Source organism: Mchenga conophoros, linkage group LG7 (assembly GCF_057382185.1).
Source record: "Mchenga conophoros isolate Kocher_MC1m ecotype Shallow Benthic linkage group LG7, M_conophoros_male_GT1.1, whole genome shotgun sequence".
Classification (NCBI taxonomy): domain Eukaryota; kingdom Metazoa; phylum Chordata; class Actinopteri; order Cichliformes; family Cichlidae; genus Mchenga; species Mchenga conophoros.
The window spans coordinates 64,730,985-64,750,867 of record NC_140532.1 but is presented as its reverse complement, the minus strand read 5'-3'; the positions used below and the strand labels follow the sequence as shown (position 1 = coordinate 64,750,867).

The window sequence follows — 19,883 nt, the reverse complement described above, 5'->3', positions numbered from 1 at the left end:
TCTGTGCAGGAGGAGCTGGTGAGCAACACAGAGCTGGTGCAGAGCTACAGGCAGCAGATCAACAACAACATCAACCACTTCAACCTGCAGCTTTTCTGGAACATGTACAACAGGTGGAAGCTCAAACTCAGTGTATTTTTAAGTAATATAAATATATGTAATATGAATAATAAACGTAACAACAAACATAAACACGCAGCGTTTTTTTTTTTTTAAAACTCGTCTATCTTGTCTTGCCCCTTTCAGTCGGAGGGACTTGGAGATGAACCGCAGTGGGACAGTGCTTAACGCCAAGACCCTGAAGTAAGTCTTCAGATGTGCCATCACAGCACAGTGTTATCTAAGGTTTAGTGGAGGTTAAAGCTTTTATTTTTGTTAATTTTGGACAGACTGACACACCACTGGAATCAGCTGACCAGCTGTTAGAATAATGAGTTTCTTGTGTTGAGTAAATACAGTCACATGATATTATAAACAGCTATAAAAGATTAGATAATATAATGTAAAAGATTCTCTTGTAAAAGGCATCTTCAAACATGTAGTCTGGACCCGACAGCAGAACAACAGACATATATTTAATCTGAGAGAGTTACGTGTGCTGTAAGTGATAATTAGCAAAATCATGTCAATGCTTAAAATTTTTAAGATGTTCACAAAGAATACTGATGGCCTCTAGGTGTCCTGTGATGTTGGTTGTTGGAGACAATGCGCCTGCAGAGGAAGGAGTGGTGAGTCATTGTTCTTTTTCTTTCTGTTTGTCTAAAGCCAGTTAAGACAAACAAAAAATCTTTCAGTTGGATTCATATTTTATATTCATTTCTTGGATAGCTACACTGATCAAAATCTTCTCTTTCCTACTTGCAAAACATCAAAACTTTACATTTATTCCGACCAATGTTTCTGGCAATGTGACAAACATTAGTCTAGTTTACGCTCTTTTAGCTTCGCTTTTGGTCTCCACCAGCTCCTTAGAGAAAGATCTGGTTCTTTAGTTGCTAAATGCTCACGTGTTAATCACTAACTGTGTCTGTCTGATGCCACCAATAAGGCCACCATGAATGCACTAAAGCTCCATAAAAACAACTGTAATGCTTGACCAATGCATTCATCAGGGTATTTAACAAAAACTCTCTCCCTGTTTAGGTACCAAACATGATCCCGCACAGGTTTTATATTGGTCACACCCCAAATGGCCTTAAACCACTAGTACCAGAACCTCTACTCTGTTACCATTAAAGCACTTTAATAACAGCTGAATAAGTAGCTGAAACCCCTAAACGCTCATTAAAGCTGAAGATTCAGTGGATAAGTCTCTGCAGGTTTTAAACATTTCTCACTTAATGAACTTATCTTTGAGAAAATGTGCAGAGTGGGATCACTTAGGCTTGTATGACTATTTTGAGGGGACTTGGAATTAGTCTGTGACCTTTTTGTCTCATCATGTAGTAGCCGTGCTTCATCAGTTTCTTTTCGTCTTTATGTTGCTTCTATAAATTCCCCACAGAGCTGACTCAGTTTGTCAGAGTAAATAAAAATTAGCTTACCAGCAGACCCTCCCCTCCTTCTTCCTCCACCTGTTCTCACTCTGTTCAGTATTTTGTTCTCACTCTGTGCTCATTCGTGAATAAAGAAACAGGTCAGCCAGCAGAGACATCTCTACAAGCCTCCTTCTCCCCTGCCTGTCTGCATTACTATAGGTGTACTATAGGTGTGTGTGTCTATTTGTGTACGTGTTCTCCAGAGGCCAGATGGCCTCGTTCTCGCTCTGGGGCTGTCTGAAGTGGCCCAGATATGTGTGCTTCTGCACCAGTTAATCTGCCGCCTGTTCAAATTGATATCAAATCACTCCATCCTCTGTGAGATGGAGAACGAGATGCAGGGAGAGTGATGTTGTTGTTATAAAACCTCTTGAAAAGATAGAAGGATGGAGAGATGGAAGCAGGGATGGAGGGAAGGGAAGCGAGGAAGTGAGAGATGTGAACAGAGGTTAATTTATTGGATGTGACAGATGGAGGTCATATTAATATTTCATATCTGCTGATATGACCAGCTGAGGCTGCTGAGTATGCTCCACTTACTTTACGCTTTTCTTTCTTCCTTTTTTTAAGCATAAATATACGGCACATTTTGTACATATTCTTATACATATTTCCCTTTACTTACTAATTTGCATGCGCCATCTGCCTGGCAATTTTGCAATAAAGGCTATTTCTATTCCATTCTATTCTGTTAATGCAGAGTGAGTGGAATATGGAGAGATGCATATTTATAAGAGTCACATTTGCATTTCCTGCAACTAATTTGCAACTGTTTTGTTGTAGCTGTGCAAATAATTTGTAATTGATATGCAGTTTTGTATCAGCAGATGAAGCTTGTCTAAAATTTTTTTTAAGAAAAATTCTTATTTTATTCAAAAAAGTGCAGATGTGCATTCATCTCACAGTTATACGTGTTTATTTTGTCAAGATTACCAAAAATGTATTTTTGGAATCTGTGTAAAGGATTAAAGATTAAATGCAGCAGAGAGCAAAAGCATGTTCTCGTTGGTTTCTGTGTGATGCCCTGAATGTGCTTTTGCATGTCCACATGTGAGCAGTTAGGCATCGTTTGTGTTTCTGTGCACATCTGTGTGTGCACACACTGCGGATGAATCTTATCCTGCTGGAGTGAGTCATCTCTGCAGCATACTGCAGTATCTGGGTCGTCTCCATATATGGACTATACATTCACCATCTCTGATAAAGTCCTGACACTGTTTATCTTGGAGTTGAAAGTTTTCCATCTATAGCAAGTGTTTCAGTGTGTGTTGAAAGCACGCCAGCACTCTATATGGGTTAGTAGTTTAAGGTGTGTCGTGTCTTTTTTAATTATAGCAAGCAGTTTCATTTGGCTTTATAGCTGTTGCTTGCTCACTGCAATTTGCATTTTTAGATCTTAGACTTGATTCTTGCACTGAAGTCTAAAATCAATAGAATTAGAATATCTTCATTAAGATAGGCCAACGGTGGATGTTAGTTATGAACTCACTGTCAGCTCACATTTCCCCAATCAACCTTTGAGTGTGTTCATATGTAAGGTTTGGCATAATATGGCCAATCACATGGACATGAACAACAGCAGAGCCCCAAAAAGAAAACCAAGCAATATAGCCAAACAGATCTGAGGAATTAAAAAATATAATCCAAGCTAAAAGTGACACAGTAAAACCCGTATGGAAGTCTCCGCAGCATATGCAGTATATTAGGCATAACTGGTTAAATGGTACATGACATGTACCCTTGTAAGAGATGAGAAGTTTAACTCTTTTCCCTTTGGATTAGGGGTAAGTTTGATAATATCTGTGTCACGGTTCACGAGGCGAGCCGTATGGAATTATTAAAGGACCCAAGATGCAGCACAACTGAGGTGAGGAAGCTTTATTAAAGGAGCGTGCTCAAACAAAGGCGAGGGTGGCAAAAACAGAACTGAGTAAAACCTAAACTGGGAAAACTAAGCATAGAAAACAAACCTGAAACCTAGAGACACATGGAGATGCAGGAGACATGGAGAGACAACCAGCGACAACAGAGGAAGACACGCAGACAAACCAGCAACTAACAGAGGCAGACAGGTTTAAATACAGAGAAGGATAACGAGGGAATGAGACACAGAAGGCGGGCACAGCTGGGAGTAATCAGACATGATGGGACAGGGGAAACGTAAACTGAACATACTGAGATCACACACGGACCTTCAAAGTAAAACAGGAAAAACACACACACACATGCAAAGACACAGACTCAGAGACTTGGGCTAAACACAGAGACCTGACTACACTAGAGGTAATACACAGGCAGGGATGACACCAAACAGAGGGAGCACAAACTAAACCCTGGGAAACTAAAACACAACAGTCATAATACATAAAACTATCAAAAGTAAAAGTACAAAAAGTCACCGACCCAGGACCATGACAATCCGTCACATTTGCTCAGTCAGAAGAGGGTGAGCTCTGCCTATACAGCTTACCTGTACAGGAAAAATCCAGAATCTGTTCTAATGGTCATCAAACCATGTTTTTATTGATTTATACTGAGGTTTCAAAACTCATCATAAAGGTACAGTGGAGGTCATCCAATGTCAACTTTATGGGGGAAAGAGTTAACTCTAAGAAGCCAGTGTTATCTTGTGTTGTCTTGTTAATCTCTTTTAAGTGTTACTGTATTTGGTATGTGTGCAGAAAATTACATAGTTTGGGAAACATACTGATCATGGTGTCACCAATCTTGCTAGTGTGACTTTTGCCCCCCCGGCTCTGTATTCTGCAACAATTTTTGACGTAACCAGTGAGGCCATGCAAACCACTACTATAAAAACAGTAGCTCACTTATTTTGCCTGAGAGTAAAGGAACGCCTTTCAACAATATATTTTTGTGTGTTATTACGTTTTTAGTAAAACACTCTGAATTTCCCTGTATCTAAATAAACGTGATTGTACTTGAATGTTATCTGTAAATGTGTGGACATTTATGTTATGTTGCCTGATGAAGTCATCAGAAAGCATGCAAAAAGATGTGATTGTTCTTGTTATCTGGCTTAGTCAGCTCAACCTGCTGTTTTGTCTTTAAGGTCGAGTGTAACTCCAAACTGGACCCGACCAACACCACCTTCCTGAAGGTAAGCGTTTGCTCTCGTTTCACCTACTACTGCTGTAGATTCACTGAAGCAACATTTTAAAGTCAGACACACAAAGGAAAAGTAGACGTGTGATCATCAGCAATAAAACAACTTGTTTCAGTTTTCAGTAATTTTCTAAAAAGCTATTTTGACTCTTTTTACTTTAGTGTTGTGTTGTTCAAAGAAATATGTTTAATTTTGGTAAACATCCTAAATAGCTATTTCTTAATTACTCTACATTGGAAGTAATTCAGTGTGTAGAAGATGAATAATAAATCTGAACACATTTATGAACATATTCACAAACAAGAAATACTGAACCCAAGCTTTAGAAATACTTGGGTCGATATATTCTGACAGAATGTTTCATAAAGAAGAAAATACAAGAAAAATAATAACATAGACATTGTTTACCTTGATGATAGACCACCAAAGACACCAAACAGATAGATAGATAGATAGATAGATAGATAGATAGATAGATAGATAGATAGATAGATAGATAGATAGATAGATAGATAGATAGATAGATAGATAGATAGATAGATAGATCTGTCACACAGACAGAGATGGTTGATTGATCATATGCTAGTTGGCTGATGGCTGCTGTCTCCTCCCGTGGCAGATGGCTGACTCTGGTGGACTGCCCCAGCTCACACAGGTAACACAAACAAACCACTTTGCATCATGAAGATGCTGCTACACAAACAAATAAAAACACCACAGAGCACAAACTCACCATCCACATTTAAGACACTGTTTCCTCAGAATTGAGTGGAATAAAAACTCTGATGTGTTTTTTTTTCAGCCCGGCAAACTGACAGAAGCCTTCAAGTATTTCCTGCAGGGGATGGGCTACAGTAAGTCTCCAAACCGCCATAGTTAGTGAGACAGAGTGGGATTCAGTGTTTTTTGTTTTATTTTTAAAATTTACTTTCAGGTGTATTTTTGTAGTGTCGAGTGAGTGTGCTATGATGTATTTTATGCAGAGGGTTATGACCAATATTAATCTTGCCCTCTGTCTTCCTTGCCCCGTTCTTTCAGTCGCTAATGTGAAGGATCGGAGGTTGAGTGGAGGGCCAGGTACTTCCTCCTCCCCGTTCACCTCTGACCTGTTATTGCCCTATTCAATGACTGTGGTATTTTAGAATTTCTTTTGAATTTCATTTGGTTGTGAATATAATATTTTGGGCTAATTATTATTATTATGGTTATTTTTTTTTTTACTTTTGCTCTCATTTTTGGAGTTTCTTTTATCCTAAGGACATTAACCCCCCATCTTTGTTTTATCAAATATAATTTTTCCTCCAATGGAAAAATATACTGCCCTTACTTCCACTCCCCCCATTCCTTTACCATTGCATCTCCAGTCCTGCTCTTTGCATGGCGTTCAGCTAGCTTTGAGCAAAGACTTTCAGACCAAGTTAACAATAATTCACCATGTCTTTAAAAAACGTAAATAAACTGTTGACAAAACCAAGTTGTTTTTAGTTACACTGGTTAAAAATTTATTTTTCCCTTGTATCACAGAAAGATGGAATGAAATGAACTGAACTTTGTTTAGAAGATTTTAAAAAGCATAGCTTACCTGATAGGAGAATTTTAAGTCCAGAGCTTTGAGTGTTTTTCTGCAAATAGCCATGATTTTCTGACCTTATTTAAAACTCAGCTTTGATATTCAAATATCCCAGGGTTACCTTTGCATTCCAATTTATTACAAATTATGGATTTTTGCTCATTTTTCCTATCAGCAAATTTTAGTTTTATTTTCAGTGGGAAGCAAAACAAAATACCCAGGTAATAATGGAGGTCAAAGAAGAAATATTAAACTTTAATGTGCAAATTGGCTGAAAACAGGCTCCTGATGTTGGTCTTTGTCTACTGACTGTGTAAGTGAAAAACTGTAGGCTAACGTGTGTGGTGTTAAAACTGTCAGGGATGCTTTTCTGGGTTGTTTCACCTTCCTGAAGGAGCCATAATAAGTCAGTGAAGTGTGAATACAGGTTAACTTAATCCTGATTACTCTAAGGAAATCCAAAAATGTCTTTGCTCATCTTGTTATCTTTCTTCAGTGCAGTCATTTAATAATGACCAAACAAACCCAGTTCCACACTAATCATAGTCTGTTCCCATGAGAACAACTGAGCTTATTATATCACAGACTGAGTACATGGTGCTGTTAATGTGTCTCCAGGTAGACACATTAACAGCTTTAATTAACAAGCCTAACAATTCATGACTGTTGTATGAGCCAGTCAGCTGCCGTTTCTCACCTGCTATGAAGAAACATATTCTTCAGTTATCCACATTAGCATGTGCTCCCTACATCCCCCCAACATCTACTGATTGCACTTTTTTATTTATTTTTTCAAAAATGTAAGAAATTTGACATGTTGAAATTTCTCCCAGTGCCCTCAGCCAGTATGACCCGCCTAGCTCGCTCCAGGACGGCTTCCCTGACCAGCGGCGGCTCCGTGGAGGGATCCCGCTCACGAGCCTGCACCCACTCGGACAGCACTGAGGGAGTCGGCGCAGTCACCCATACCATGGAGGTGTCCTGCTGAGAAACCACAGGAAGAAAGAGGGAGGGAGGCAGTAGAGGGATGGAGAGAGAAACAGTGAGGCGGGCTGTGCAAACAAGAGGTGAAATTGAAGGTGTGAGAGAGGTAGTCAGGCTTGATGGACAGGGATAGTAATATTTGAAGACAGCTCTCTTTGTCTTCATCTACGTCCTCCTTATCCCTGTGTCTGCCATTTTCTTCCCTCCTCCACTGTAAAATTCCATATGTAACGCTACTTTAACACCCTAAACACATTTAAATATCCACCTCAATTTCCTTTCTCCCACCACTCAATGATTTAGCATTTACTCTTGAAGTGTCATTCTTGTGTTTGCTGAGTGTGGCCTCATTCTTTGCGTGCACCCTTTCTAACCTCCCACCCCCCAAACACACAAAACAGTAATTCTGTCAACAGTCCATACAGAAATATGCTGTAAAGAGCTAGTGATGAAATCTGATACGAGCTGGTAAAAGTGCAGGACATAGCAATGAGAGCCAGACCGTTCTCACTCCCGAGGCGTAACATCCCGACGTTTTGTCACGTCCCGCGGCGTTCCTGAGGAACGCGAAAGGTGACCTTCCGCGTTCTTATGGTACGCGCCGGGTTATGGCAGAAATCCAGTGGAATGACGGTCCCGCGGTAATAGACGTTCCAGCCCTGTATTCCAGCCCTAAACCTAACCTTCTCCCTAACCCTAACCATAACCTTGTTCCTAAGCTTAACCAGTGTTAAATAGTGTTTTCCCAAGCGATTTGAAGGAGAAGAGTAAACATGTGTAGATTGAGTCCAAACGGTTGTCATAGGTCCTCAGTTTTCCGATGTCGTCATGTAGGAACGTGTTGGGTGCCCGAAAACGTAATATGTTGACGATTTGTCACCTAGCGTAAAATGTTACTGTTTGGGATGAGAACGTGTTGTGAGAGCAGTACTTTTATGGGGTGTTTTCTGTTTTTATGTGACAGATTGTGAGCATCTCTCTCTGTGAAGTTTGAGAATCATGCGGGTGGGTGGGGGGGGGGGGGGGTGTCCAGAATTAGGCAGACGGCAGAACACAGCATGTCATAGCCGAGTACACCTGTAGCGCTAGAGAGGATTTGTAAGCATAGTTAGAGCTCACAACGTTGCTATAAAGCTGCACTTGGTAAGACCTTATTTCAAATGGGTGAACTATAACTAGATTGAAACAGTGTGATATTGTCAGTATATGCTTCAACTTATCTCCATTGATGCATTTACATTAAAATATTAATAGTCCAGGTTTATAACAGCTCAAACTTTGAAATAATAAGCTATTTTTCAGGCTGTCTGTGCTTCTGCATGTGTAGTATCTGAGACATATTCTGAGGCTCATTACCTCAAAACAGGAAATTACACGCGGGCCGCCAGTCACAAGCGCACCAAAACCAAGCCACTACACCACCAGGGAGCTTTATCAGTTTATCTGCTTTACCTTCTTCTTTTTGCCACAATAATATTTACATTAACGTCTTTGAGTCATCTTGATTTTGCGTGAGAAGACAATCTGGAGCTGTTTGGTATCAAATGAGCCAAAAATTATTTAAAAACATCAAATCCAACGTAGCCAATGTAGCAGCAAAGTTGTTATGAAGCACTTGAAAAACACCTTCTGTGAAATCAAGTGAGCCTGAAACTATTAATATCTTACACTGCAAAGCATGTAAATGCTTAATAAAGACGGTGGAAAATGCACCCATACGAGCAAAATACTTATATATAGTTTGCAAAGTGAGGAATATTAATGTAGCTATGTGAGCTTGAAGTGCAGATTAACCTGTTTGTGTTAACGAGGAACTTGTCAGAAAGCTAGAATTTCAATTTCAATTGCATTTAAAAAATCGTTTATTCACAGAAAGCCCCTTTACATTCCCATCATGAGCAGGGCCGGCACAGGAACATGATGTTACAATGCATCAGCTCCAAAATTTCGCTTGGAGCTAAATTAGCGTAATACACCAGAGTGCAGCTTTAAGCCGCGTGTCATCTCACATTTCTCAGACAATCCACTGCATAATACTAGAATAGAAGAAGTATTTATTAACATGTATATGCATGTCAATGTGAAAGTAATCTTAGGGCATTCTAGTATGTAATTAGTTTCTAGTATTAGGGCATTCTTCATTAGCACCTTACTTGTGGCTAGTTAAATAGAGCCATGGATGCAAACACCTTCATTAGCCTGCAGCTGTAGTGCATGGATGTGGTTCTCGCCATAGGCAGCTCTTTGTGGTCTCTTAAGATGACAATCACAGCCTGACTCAAACCAAACTTGACCAGGGAGGGGAGCTGAGGCAGGACCAGGCCAGCCCGACAACCTCTCGCTTCTGGGTCGACGTCACAGAAACTTGCCTTCCGTTACAGCATCCAGCCCCTCTTTGTGGATATACCAAAGCTACCTACCCACACAAACACACACACACACATTTTCGCACATCTACTGAAGTGAAAGCTGCGTGGGCTGGATTTTGTAATGGAAAAAAAGGAATACACAAAATTCACATGCAAGATGGAATCCATTGCTATGTGGTTAGTGGGTGTTTTGATGTGCCGTGAAGCCATGATCTCACTGGTGTAGTGCAACATAGTGAGTATATATGTGTAGTTTTAGACTAGTGCAACTGTGTGCTGCAATCTGCTGTAATCCTGGATCACCTTAATAGTGATCAGGGATGGGCTCCCTTGGATTTTAGCTCATTAATGTACAGTATTCATGTACCATAGTCACCTTCGTCTGCTTTCAGTTTTACAGGAAAACCCTTTGGTCCCCTGTCAGAAGGGGCGTAGCTACCAATTGCTGAGGTGTGCACTTCCCTGAGGCAGCCTGTAAGGGGCGGGGCTTTTTTGGCGCCATTTGGGCTCCAAGCTCGGAATGTAGGGTAACCCCCAGCCACTTAAAAAAACAAAAAACAAAACCCCTCCCTCTAAAAAAATAAAACAAAAAATAAAACAAAAAAAAAATCACAAGGTGCCCCGGCTCTCACAGGCAAACCCAGCTGCACCCTAAAGGGCTATCAGCTGAAGTCACTTTTTAAGATGTCGGTAGTGTTTTAGTCATAGTTGTGAGCACCAGGGGGCCCTAAAAAGCAACAGGCTGGGAATGAAAATGAGAAAATGCTATATTTGTGTAAAGAGGAAGGGAAAAGATCATTACCAAAACACAGAGAGAGATTCTGACCTGAAACATGGCTGAATGAATGTTAAAGGAAAAGAATGTGAATTCGTTTAAGCTGGAGAGATTGTTGAATTGCTTGAAATATTCAGTAATGGTCTCAAAACGCAGAAAACAGGGATCAGATCAAAGACGTTCTTATAGAACCTCATCGGCCAACTTCACAAAAACTCAAGGTTGCATGTAGCAGATTTTGTGATCATTTTCACTGTTTCTTCTGTTCACTAAGCTATTTTCTGCCATCCTCCTACATGACTCAAACTGCCTGGGGGGGCTCCTGAATGTATCTTGTCCCTTTTTGAAGTGCTGTACAGTATTGTCAACCCACACCTCATCCTCACTATGTTTTCCATTTCTTTTATCTTTGACATTTAACCATGTACATGAAAACCCATCTCCTATCTGCTCCTTCCTCTTCGAGGTCTTTAAATAGTGAAGTTGAATTGTGAAAGTCCACAGGTCCTGTAAGCTAGCGCTGGATCAGTTTGTATAGACCTTGGTCCTCCTTGCACTTGTAGATACTTCTTATTTATAGAGCGGGTTACCCCAACCGAGCACTCTAACATTACCGTATTGTGAGAAAATGTATTTCTTTTCCTCTTCTCTTGGAGATTTTTTTTAAAGACAATAATAGGGTGTAACCTCTTCATGGTATTTTATTGGTCCATGTGCTAACACTATTTCTCTTCTTACTGCCATTATGACCAATTTGTATTAAGCAATAAGTTCTTTTTTCTCATTTGGATCGTTTCATATTGTGGGAATCTTCCCTCTGAGCTTGTTTCTATTCACAACAGTAAGACTCTTACCGACTTCGTTGTCATCCAGATGTGTACTGTAAAGTTTAAATATATTATATAAATACATATACAAAGTAAACTGTCTCTGTCAATGTACTGATCAAGTAACAAGTGAGAAATAAAGACTTTACGTCAGAATTTGACGACTCAGGTGTTTTCTGTCACGTTTTGGGTGCATGGGAAGCCTAATAGAGAGACACCCTTAGACACCAAAAATGTGGTTAATATAGAGCAGCTCAAGGTTCAAGGTTCTCTTCATAACCAGTGCGCAATATTGCGTTTATGATGCCAGAGGCCACAGGGTAAAGTGTGGTTTGAGGCCTGTTCTTATACAAGCTTGCTCTCTGTACGCAAGCTAGCTTTGGCTAGCAGTCTATGTACTGTACACCTGAGTAATGGGAACATATACCAGATACATACAATGTAGGCAAGTAATAAAATATTCAAAGTAGATCATCTCATTAAAACGCTTGAAAATAATGTGAACATACATTTGGAAACTGTTGGCTCTGTCTAGCACAGGCCCACCGCTGGAACGAGACAATTTAACTACACAGCAAAGGCATTGAACACCAAGTAGGCAAAGTTCTTTGTGTTACTCATGCATGAGGGAGACCTGCCTGGAGCCAAGTGTCGTTCCACCCACTTGACCTCCGTCAGACTCTCAGCCAGGTTCCCCATAGCACTCCTTTTATTGAGCTCACATGAATATACATAGGTTCATTAACATATGACGTCTACATACACACAAAGAGTACCTTGCCTGTGCGTTGTGTAAGCATGCGTGTGTGTGTGTGTGTGTGTGTGTGTGTGGGGGGGGGGGGGGGGGGGGGGGGGTCAAGATGTGACCCTGTGAAGACTCCCCAAAGCTGGTGCCAGGAGTCTAGTGGTCCATCTAAACAAAAGGCACTTAGCCTAAAACTGATATAGCTACGTTTATCCTACCATAAAACAATAAGAGAAGGTTTGACCTCTCCCAGGATGTAGGTGTGAATGCCAGAACACTCTGGAATGTACACAAAGCCTTTGCAGACTATTAAGGATCAAACCTCTACCAACATGACATTGATTATAACACTCTAAGCATATATGAGTAGATATTTCTAAGCATAAATGACAATCAAGAATACAAATCTAACAGAAACTTGTAGTTTGTAAACTTGTAAATCAAACATTTTGAAGGTGGAGAGAAGAAGGGTCAACATGTTTCAGCCAACTGATGTTGGAGATGAGGGAACTATTAGGCAAAATATCAGAAGTCATTTCTGGTACAGAAGGCAATACCCAGCACTGAGGCCTTGTCTGCTGAAGGATATTGCATCTTTTTATAATATTGTGGAAATACCATACCTTGTGGTCTTTAAATATTTCTAATTTTCAGAAGTGAGATGTGTTTGCCAGTTGAACTGACTTCCTGATGGAGTCGTATAATATACCAATGACGTGGATTTGCTCAAGCTTTCCAAAGCTGTCCACATCTCTCTTTACGTCTGAGTTGCTCTTTACCCTTTTTGTAAAGCTGATGTCAGTTAAATTCTACACTTCCTATACAATTACTTGATCTAAATTTATACCAGTAGCTCCATGTTGACTTTTGAAACATAGCCTGAATATAACACTGAATAAAACCACACCAGAAGTGTATGCTTTTAATTGATTGAAGGAAAACAGTAAAAAGAAAGAGACAACAGTAAATTGGTTTAGTATGTAAATTGATAATGCATATTGTGTATAGTATGTGTCATTTTTCAGAAATTCAATGCTTGTTTTTATTCTTTAGTAACTATTACTGGAGTCAGTATTTAGCTTCAGGACTGATTATCCAGTAACTCAAACTGCACCTTGTAAGAGACCATGTAGGAGTCACAGTAGGCATGAAGCATCTGGTCCACAGGGCTGTAGTTCAGGGCTTGAATGTTAGGAGCCAACTTCTTCATGAAGATGCCAACGTTGAACCTCTCCTGTCCCGTCACGGGGTTGAAGGAGTAAAAGATCTCCTCGACCTCTTGGTTGACGTAACGTGTGGCGTAGAGGACGCCGCAGGCCATGAAGGTGTTGGTCACTGCCTGCTTGTAGACTGAAGTGTGCCAGGTTTGTCCGAGCTTTGGTGGTTCACCCTCTTCCACCTTGGACAGAACCAAGTTGCCAAAGTCCTGGGTGGTGGTGTAGACCACCCAGATGCCAGACTCATCTGTTGCCAGGTCCAGGTCAGTGCATTGGTAGCATTCTTCAAGGTTGCAGAAGTTACCCTTTGCATTGTACCTGATTAACAGAGGACAGAAATGAATGTTTTACACCAAAAAATGTCATGTTTGCTTATCTCTTAAAGACCTGTACTTTATGGTTTCTCCTTTTTAAAAGAATATATTTCCCATGAGAGTGTTTGCAAAACTAATATTTATACTGAGTAAAATATGAGTAAAAAGAGTATTTGCTATTCTTGTTATAAAAATAAAAACTGTATTTATTATCTTTATTACAAAATAACCATTTTTAAAAACAGAGTTAAGTGAATCAACCTGGTTCCTTTGGGTAGATGTAAGGTGGTAACAATTTTGGAAGTGAGGTTGAAACGACAAACGGCATCCTTGTTGTAACAGTTGTAGTACAAAGCGCCTCCATACAGAACATTATTTGGACCTTGGATGGTGTTGGTAGTTGGATTTGAGGGACTGATCTGGACGTTGCCTGAAAAAGGAAGAAAAAGATAATAACTGACAAGCCTGATTAAAAAACAAAACCTATTACATTTTATAATACTGTTTTTATATTATCCACAAAAAAATAATTGTGCTTTTTTGGTGGGTACATCTTTTCATTGGTCTTTGATTATTGTTTAAATTATTTTCAGGATCACAAACATTCTCTTGTGTGTCAATCCTCTGCTGAAATTAGCCTTCAACAAATTTGAAGTGTATTCCCGTCTGACCCAATGTTGCTAAAACCAGCAGTGCCTAGCTTTTTAAAAAGTTTAAGGATTGACTGAATTTTCTTTAAAATTAGTTACACCTTCAGGGTGAACCTTTGGTGCTGAGATTGTCAGGAAGAGAGCCGGATTTTGAAAGTATCAGAAGATTTCGCATGATTCATGCTGTGTTTTTAAAAAAAAAAAAAAAAAAAAAAAAAAAACTACTGAGAGACTGGAGGAGTTTACTGGAGTCACTATCTACAACTTACTTTTAGACTGGCAGTATAGACAGAGCAAGGTGATTAGGGATGGGTATTGATAAGATTTTCATGATTCCGATTCCATTTTCGATTCTGTTTAACGATTCGATTCTTTATTGATTCTCTTATCGATTCTTTTTTTAAAAGGAGAACACTAAGGTCGATTAGCTTAGAACTTTGCTTTATATCTTCTCTTTGAACAAGATAGAAATTTAGAAGTAACATGGCCTTACAAACCCAACAGTGAGATCTTAAGAGATCCAACCTACGGCTCTTCAATGGGGTGTCACAGGGGCCCCAGGAAAAAAAATGTAAATGTAAAATAATAAAATAAATATTCTCCTGTAGCAATAACAAAGTATAACATAAATTATTCTGTAGCAATTACACAAGAATATCCAGTAATGTCCCTGCCTACAATTAAACACATTCACTTAGCGAAAATCGGGGGCATCTGCTGTGGCAAATGGGTGCAAGCCTTTTACCACAAACTCAGTCACTGCTCGGTGACATTCGTCTATCCTGGCCTGAAAGGAGACGCTACCGGTAGACTGCAGTGAGAACTGCCAGCATCTGAGCCAGACTCTGTCTCTCTCATCACGGTCACCTAAATGCACAGTAATGGCAGGTTTTGTAATAAGGCAGATCGCGCTAACATAATATGCACTGGTAGTTGATTATTTACCTGCCGCATTAACGGGAGAGGACGTGCAAACGTTACCGCTGCTGCTGGGTTGAGATTCACGAGTCCGGAGCGGAATTAAAAACACGACATTCATTTAAGGTCATCGCGTGTTTTGTGAGCAAATGTTTTTGCATATTTGTAGTGTTTCCTCCCTTAAATGAAATATCTACTTTGCAAGTTGCCGTGTTGTCATCAGTTCTTGTAAAGTATAACCACACTTTTGAGTGTTTGAGCCACCATGTTTCCTGCCAGGTAAATGACGCTCCGCAATGTGGTGACGTCATTCGGGGCGACTGGAATCGATATCGACAATTCCAAGGAATTTTGAAACAGTGGGAACCTCAACAACCTCAGCTGTTCTCAACAAGAACTGGTTTTTGATACTCATCCCTAAACGTGATGCTGTTATAGAGCCAGTTCTGCTTTTGTGCCTTTTGTGAAACAACTTACATTTCCACAATTTTGGGAACTGACTCTGTAGTGTGACTAGCAGAAGTGTTTAGTTCTAGCTTACGTTTTTTTATTGGAGGAAAGTCAGTCTACACCTTGCCTTCCGTACTGTAAATAGTTTACACTTAAATGTTCCCCAGTATGCCACAAAAAATATTACAAAAGGACAGGTTCTTACCAGGGACGCTCACCCCAATGATGAGGGAGCTCAAGGTGGAATAGAAACGGACGTAGTGGGCATATCTGTTGCTGGAAGTCAATATTACCCGCCAATACCAACTCTCCTTCCCGGCTTCTGGTTTGGGATCCCGACCCCAGGCACCATACTTGTATGAACCAGGATACTCTCCTGCTGTGTAGACCCTCGGTTCACTTATATTCAGAAACTGACCATAGGGACAATTACCTGAGGATAAAATGTTAAAGGAAACAAAGCGAGAGTGTTAATTTGCATGGCCGATTTCTTCCCATATATGGCATTAGTAGTTCATTCAGCAGGATTATAGTCAAGGTAAGACTACTATTTATATCTGCAAGAGTTAATGTTTGGTTGCATTGCTCTGCTCCGGGCCTTTCATGGAAAGTGGAGAGCAGCAGCAAAACTCCAGTACAGAACAAAGCTCTGTGCTGGAAGTTGGTTGCAAAGTTGTTGCTTACAAATGGAGAGTCCTCTTCGCACACTAAGGTTAATTTTGGAGTTTCACAGGGTTCAGTGCTAGGACCAATTCTGTTTACATTATACACGCTGCCTTTAGGCAGTATCATCAGAAGACACCGCATACATTTTCACTGCTAAGCTGATGACACCCAACTCTATCTACCCATAAAGCCATAAAACACACACCAATTAGTTAAACTGCAGGAATATCTTAAAGACATAAAGACCTGGATGGCCGCTAACTTTCTGCTTCTTAATTCAGATAAAACTGAGGTTATTGTACTCGGCCCTGAAAATCTTAGAAATATGATATCTAACCAGATTCTTACTCTGGATGGCATAACCTTGGCCTCCAGTAACGCTGTGAGGAACCTTGGAGTCATTTTTGACCAGGACATGTCCTTTGATGCCCATATTAAACAAATATGTAAGACTGCGTTCTTCCATTTGCACAACATCTCTAAAATTAGAAATATCCTGTCTCAGAGTGATGCTGAAAAACTAGTTCATGCATTTATTACTTCCAGGCTGGACGACTGTAATTCATTATTATCAGGATGTCCTTAAACCTCCCTGAAAAACCTTCAGTTAATCCAAAATGCTGCAGCAAGAGTCCTGACAGGGACTAGAAAGAGAGAGCAGATTTCTCCTGTTTTGGCTTCCCTTCATTGGCTCCTTGTTAAATCCAGATTTCAAAATCCTGCTCCTCACATACAAGGTCTTAAAAAATCAGGCCCCATCATATTTTAATGACCTTGTAGTACCATATCACCCTATTAGAGCACTTCGCTCTCACTCTGCAGGCTTACTTGTTGTTCCTAGAGTAAAAGTAGAATGGGAGGCAGAGCCTTCAGTTTTCAGGCCCCTCTTCTGTGGAACCAGCTTCCATGATGTTTTGTTTTACTTCATATGTTTATATGTTTCATATGTTGTTTGTTTAATTTAAGAAAAAAAAATTAAATGAATGAGAGGTAAAACTTGAGGGGGTAGGGACAAATAAGTAAATACTTCAGCCTACTCCTTTTCAAACAAATAATGGAATGATATTTTGTAATGATTGTGAAGGCACATGTTTGAAATGTTTGAAATAAAAATGAACTGAACTGAACTGAACTGAACTGAACTGGAACCAGCTTCCAGTTTGGATTCGGGAGACAGACATTATCTCTACTTTTAAGATTAGGCTTGAAACTTTCCTTTTTGCTAAAGCATATAGTTAGGGCTGGACCAGGTGACCCTGAATCCTCCCTTAGTTATGCTGCAATAGGTGTACACTATTGGGGGATTCCCATGATGCATTGAGTATTTCTTCTTCAGTCACCTTGCTCAGTCGTTATGTGTTAATAGACCTCTCTGCATTAAATCATACTTATTATTAATTTCTGTCTCTCTTCCACAGCATGTCTTTATCCTGTTTCCTTATCTCACCCCAACTGGTTGCAGCAGATGGCCCCGCCCCTCCCTGAACCTGGTTCTGTTGGAGGTTTCTTCCTGTTAAAAGGGAGTTTTTCCTTCCCACTGTCGCCAAAGTGCTGCTCATAGGGGGTCATTTGATTGTTGGGTTTTTCTTTGTATGTATTATTGTAGGGTCTACCTTACAATATAAAGCACCTTGATGCAACTGTTGTTGTGATTTGGCGCTATATAACTAAAACTAAAATTGAATTGAATTTAAAGTGGCTTGCAGAAATGTGGACATGCTAAAGCAGCTTAAATAGCACACTTTTTGATATCTGCCAAATTAATGTTGGGTATCTGTGCAGGTGTGGAGATATGCAAATGCTATGCTATAGTCAGATCGCTTTGAGCTGCATAAAGGAAGCTTTTGGGGATTACCATGTGGAGGCTCAGTGGGTTGGTGGGTGGGATGAAGCCCGTTCTTGCATTGTTGCAGGTCCCTCTTCAGGCGTTGGTTGGCTTGTTGTCTTTTCACCACTTGCATTGTGTCAAATGTCTCTAGCTCCTGCATCTCTTCTCTCAGGTCCTGAAGCTGACATCAGCACAGATATCTGATCAAAATCTCATTTTATTTGCACGTAAAATATGGTAAGAGTTTTGAATGAGCATTTACTCAAAATACAAGCTGACACATGAAAATGGTGCATTAAGTAAGGCTGGGTTTATGCCTGACTGAAGACCTTGCCATGGATAAAAATTAGACAAAGCATTTATTCTACAGGTAGAAACAATGCTTTGTGTTGAGCCTTTAATTAGGAGCAGTCTTTGAGGAAAACAAGAGCAACCACTGAGCAGTCTGTGAATTAGAGAAGCAGACTACTTTTTGGGAAGGCTGCCAGGCTCGGCACATACAGTGAGAAGGCCAAGTCATAGCAGTACTGTGACTAAGCAGACTATAGTGTTGTTATGATGTATTTCTGTCATTGCAGAATTTATAGAATTCAGTAGCTTCAAAAACATCAATTTCAGTAACTCATTTTGAAAAGGTTCTAATGGGAATGTAAATTATTTTAGATGTGTGTAAGTCAGAGTGACCATTTGCTTTGTCTGCCAAGTACCAAGACTTCAGAGATCAAGTGAAAAAAGCATTCTACGTTAAAACGCGATCGAGACTTGAAAAGCAAGTTCTTAATATAATGCCTCATCTGTTTGTGAATTTACCTGTTGAGTTGTCGCAGCAGTAACACGCTCCTGTTCCAGACTGGTGCTGTTGAGCTTATCAATCAGCTCATTGATCTCAGTCATTTCGTTCTCTATGACGTAGAGGCTGAGAACACCGTAGAGCTCTCCATCATCTTCTTTCTCCAGCATCGATACATCCTTCTCCAGTACAGGCAGACGGCGATCCAAACCAAGGAGCAAACTCTCCAGCTTTATAATCTGCAGGCAGAGCAGTGGCTATAAAGTACTTAGCATGAATGCACACATACATACACACACACACACACACACACACACATACACACACATACCTTCTGTGGCATAAGGTTGCTGTTGCAGTCTAAGGCAGCACCTTGAACTCTTTCCAGTTTGTCATGAGGGAAACTTTTCTCAGATTGTGCAAATTCACAGACACAATTCTCAGACAAAGATATCTGAAATTTAAAATGTTAAACAAAGCAAAAATCAGTTAATAAAAAGCAGTTAATTTAATTAAAATATCACAATGTCTTCTGTGTTTTCTTACCTGCTGGGTGATGGTAAACAGCACACACAGTGGAACAATCACATACAGCTTCATGTTGGATCGCTCGGCAGAACTGCATGAAAGTGTCTTAGTGTGATTTTGGCATGTGTGTGACTGCAGCAGCTAACTTGTGTACACTCCCATTAAGCTCTACTGTGAGCGTGTGTTGAGTTTCACTTCCCCTCTTGTGGTTGGGATTGCAGCAACACATGAAATTTTCTACCTGATGAGGAAAAATTGAACGAGTGACAGATGGGGGTCCTGCTGCTCCATTACTGATGAGGAGAACAAACACTTTGTTTGGAGAAGCACAAAAAAGACTTTTTGGAAAAGGTCTGTCATCCACCAAACAGTTATTACTCATATTCCCAAAACACCAAAATGTTAGCATCAGATCCTTTAACTTCAGCATCCACCAGGAATCAGCCAGTGGCTTAGGAATACTGCTAGGGTTGGGTTGCATTTGAGCTACATGCTGAACAAGCATATTTTCAGAAACTAGAAGATGTTGATTTCAAAATGAACTCTTATCTTTTGTACTTGGTCTTACGGACCTTGCACACATTTCCAGT

The 19,883-nt window shown here is 40.1% G+C and overlaps 2 protein-coding genes across 7 annotated transcripts in view; one reads left to right on the top strand and one right to left on the bottom strand.

The window, feature by feature from the left end:
- ndrg4 (NDRG family member 4) overlaps positions 1-8,221 on the top strand; it is a 65,626-nt gene extending 57,405 nt beyond the window's left edge. For 5 of the 6 annotated variants that reach the window (XM_085280792.1, XM_085280790.1, XM_085280791.1 and 2 more), the window contains 8 exons: positions 10-113; positions 247-303; positions 677-728; positions 4,609-4,656; positions 5,282-5,317; positions 5,465-5,516; positions 5,701-5,739; positions 7,066-8,221. In XM_085280792.1, the coding sequence (XP_085136918.1) occupies positions 10-113; positions 247-303; positions 677-728; positions 4,609-4,656; positions 5,282-5,317; positions 5,465-5,516; positions 5,701-5,739; positions 7,066-7,220 (543 nt within the window). In that variant the 3' untranslated portion in view covers positions 7,221-8,221. The remainder of the gene's footprint in view (positions 1-9; positions 114-246; positions 304-676; positions 729-4,608; positions 4,657-5,281; positions 5,318-5,464; positions 5,517-5,700; positions 5,740-7,065) is intronic. The other variant, XM_085280789.1, reaches the window with a different exon arrangement.
- Positions 8,222-12,841: 4,620 nt separating this feature from the next.
- On the bottom strand, positions 12,842-19,442 carry LOC146571540 (olfactomedin-4-like). The gene is made up of 7 exons (XM_085280787.1): positions 19,312-19,442; positions 19,097-19,219; positions 18,786-19,004; positions 18,003-18,156; positions 15,687-15,914; positions 13,725-13,893; positions 12,842-13,467 (listed from the first exon to the last, which is right to left on the bottom strand). Exons 1-7 carry the CDS (start codon positions 19,363-19,365, stop codon positions 13,014-13,016), a joined length of 1,401 nt encoding a protein of 466 aa, XP_085136913.1. The 5' UTR covers positions 19,366-19,442; the 3' UTR covers positions 12,842-13,013.
- Positions 19,443-19,883: the final 441 nt, after the last annotated feature.

Bases quoted from the DNA above. Each gene is read 5' to 3' on its own strand.
- LOC146571540 (XM_085280787.1), bottom strand. From the start codon at position 19,365: ATGAAGCTGTATGTGATTGTTCCACTGTGTGTGCTGTTTACCATCACC. The intron at 19,220-19,311 runs GTAAGAAAACAC...TTTAAATTTCAG, and splicing joins TGTTTACCATCACCCAGCAG to ATATCTTTGTCTGAGAATTG. The intron at 15,915-18,002 runs GTAATCCCCAAA...TTTTATCCTCAG, and splicing joins ACCCACTGAGCCTCCACATG to GTAATTGTCCCTATGGTCAG.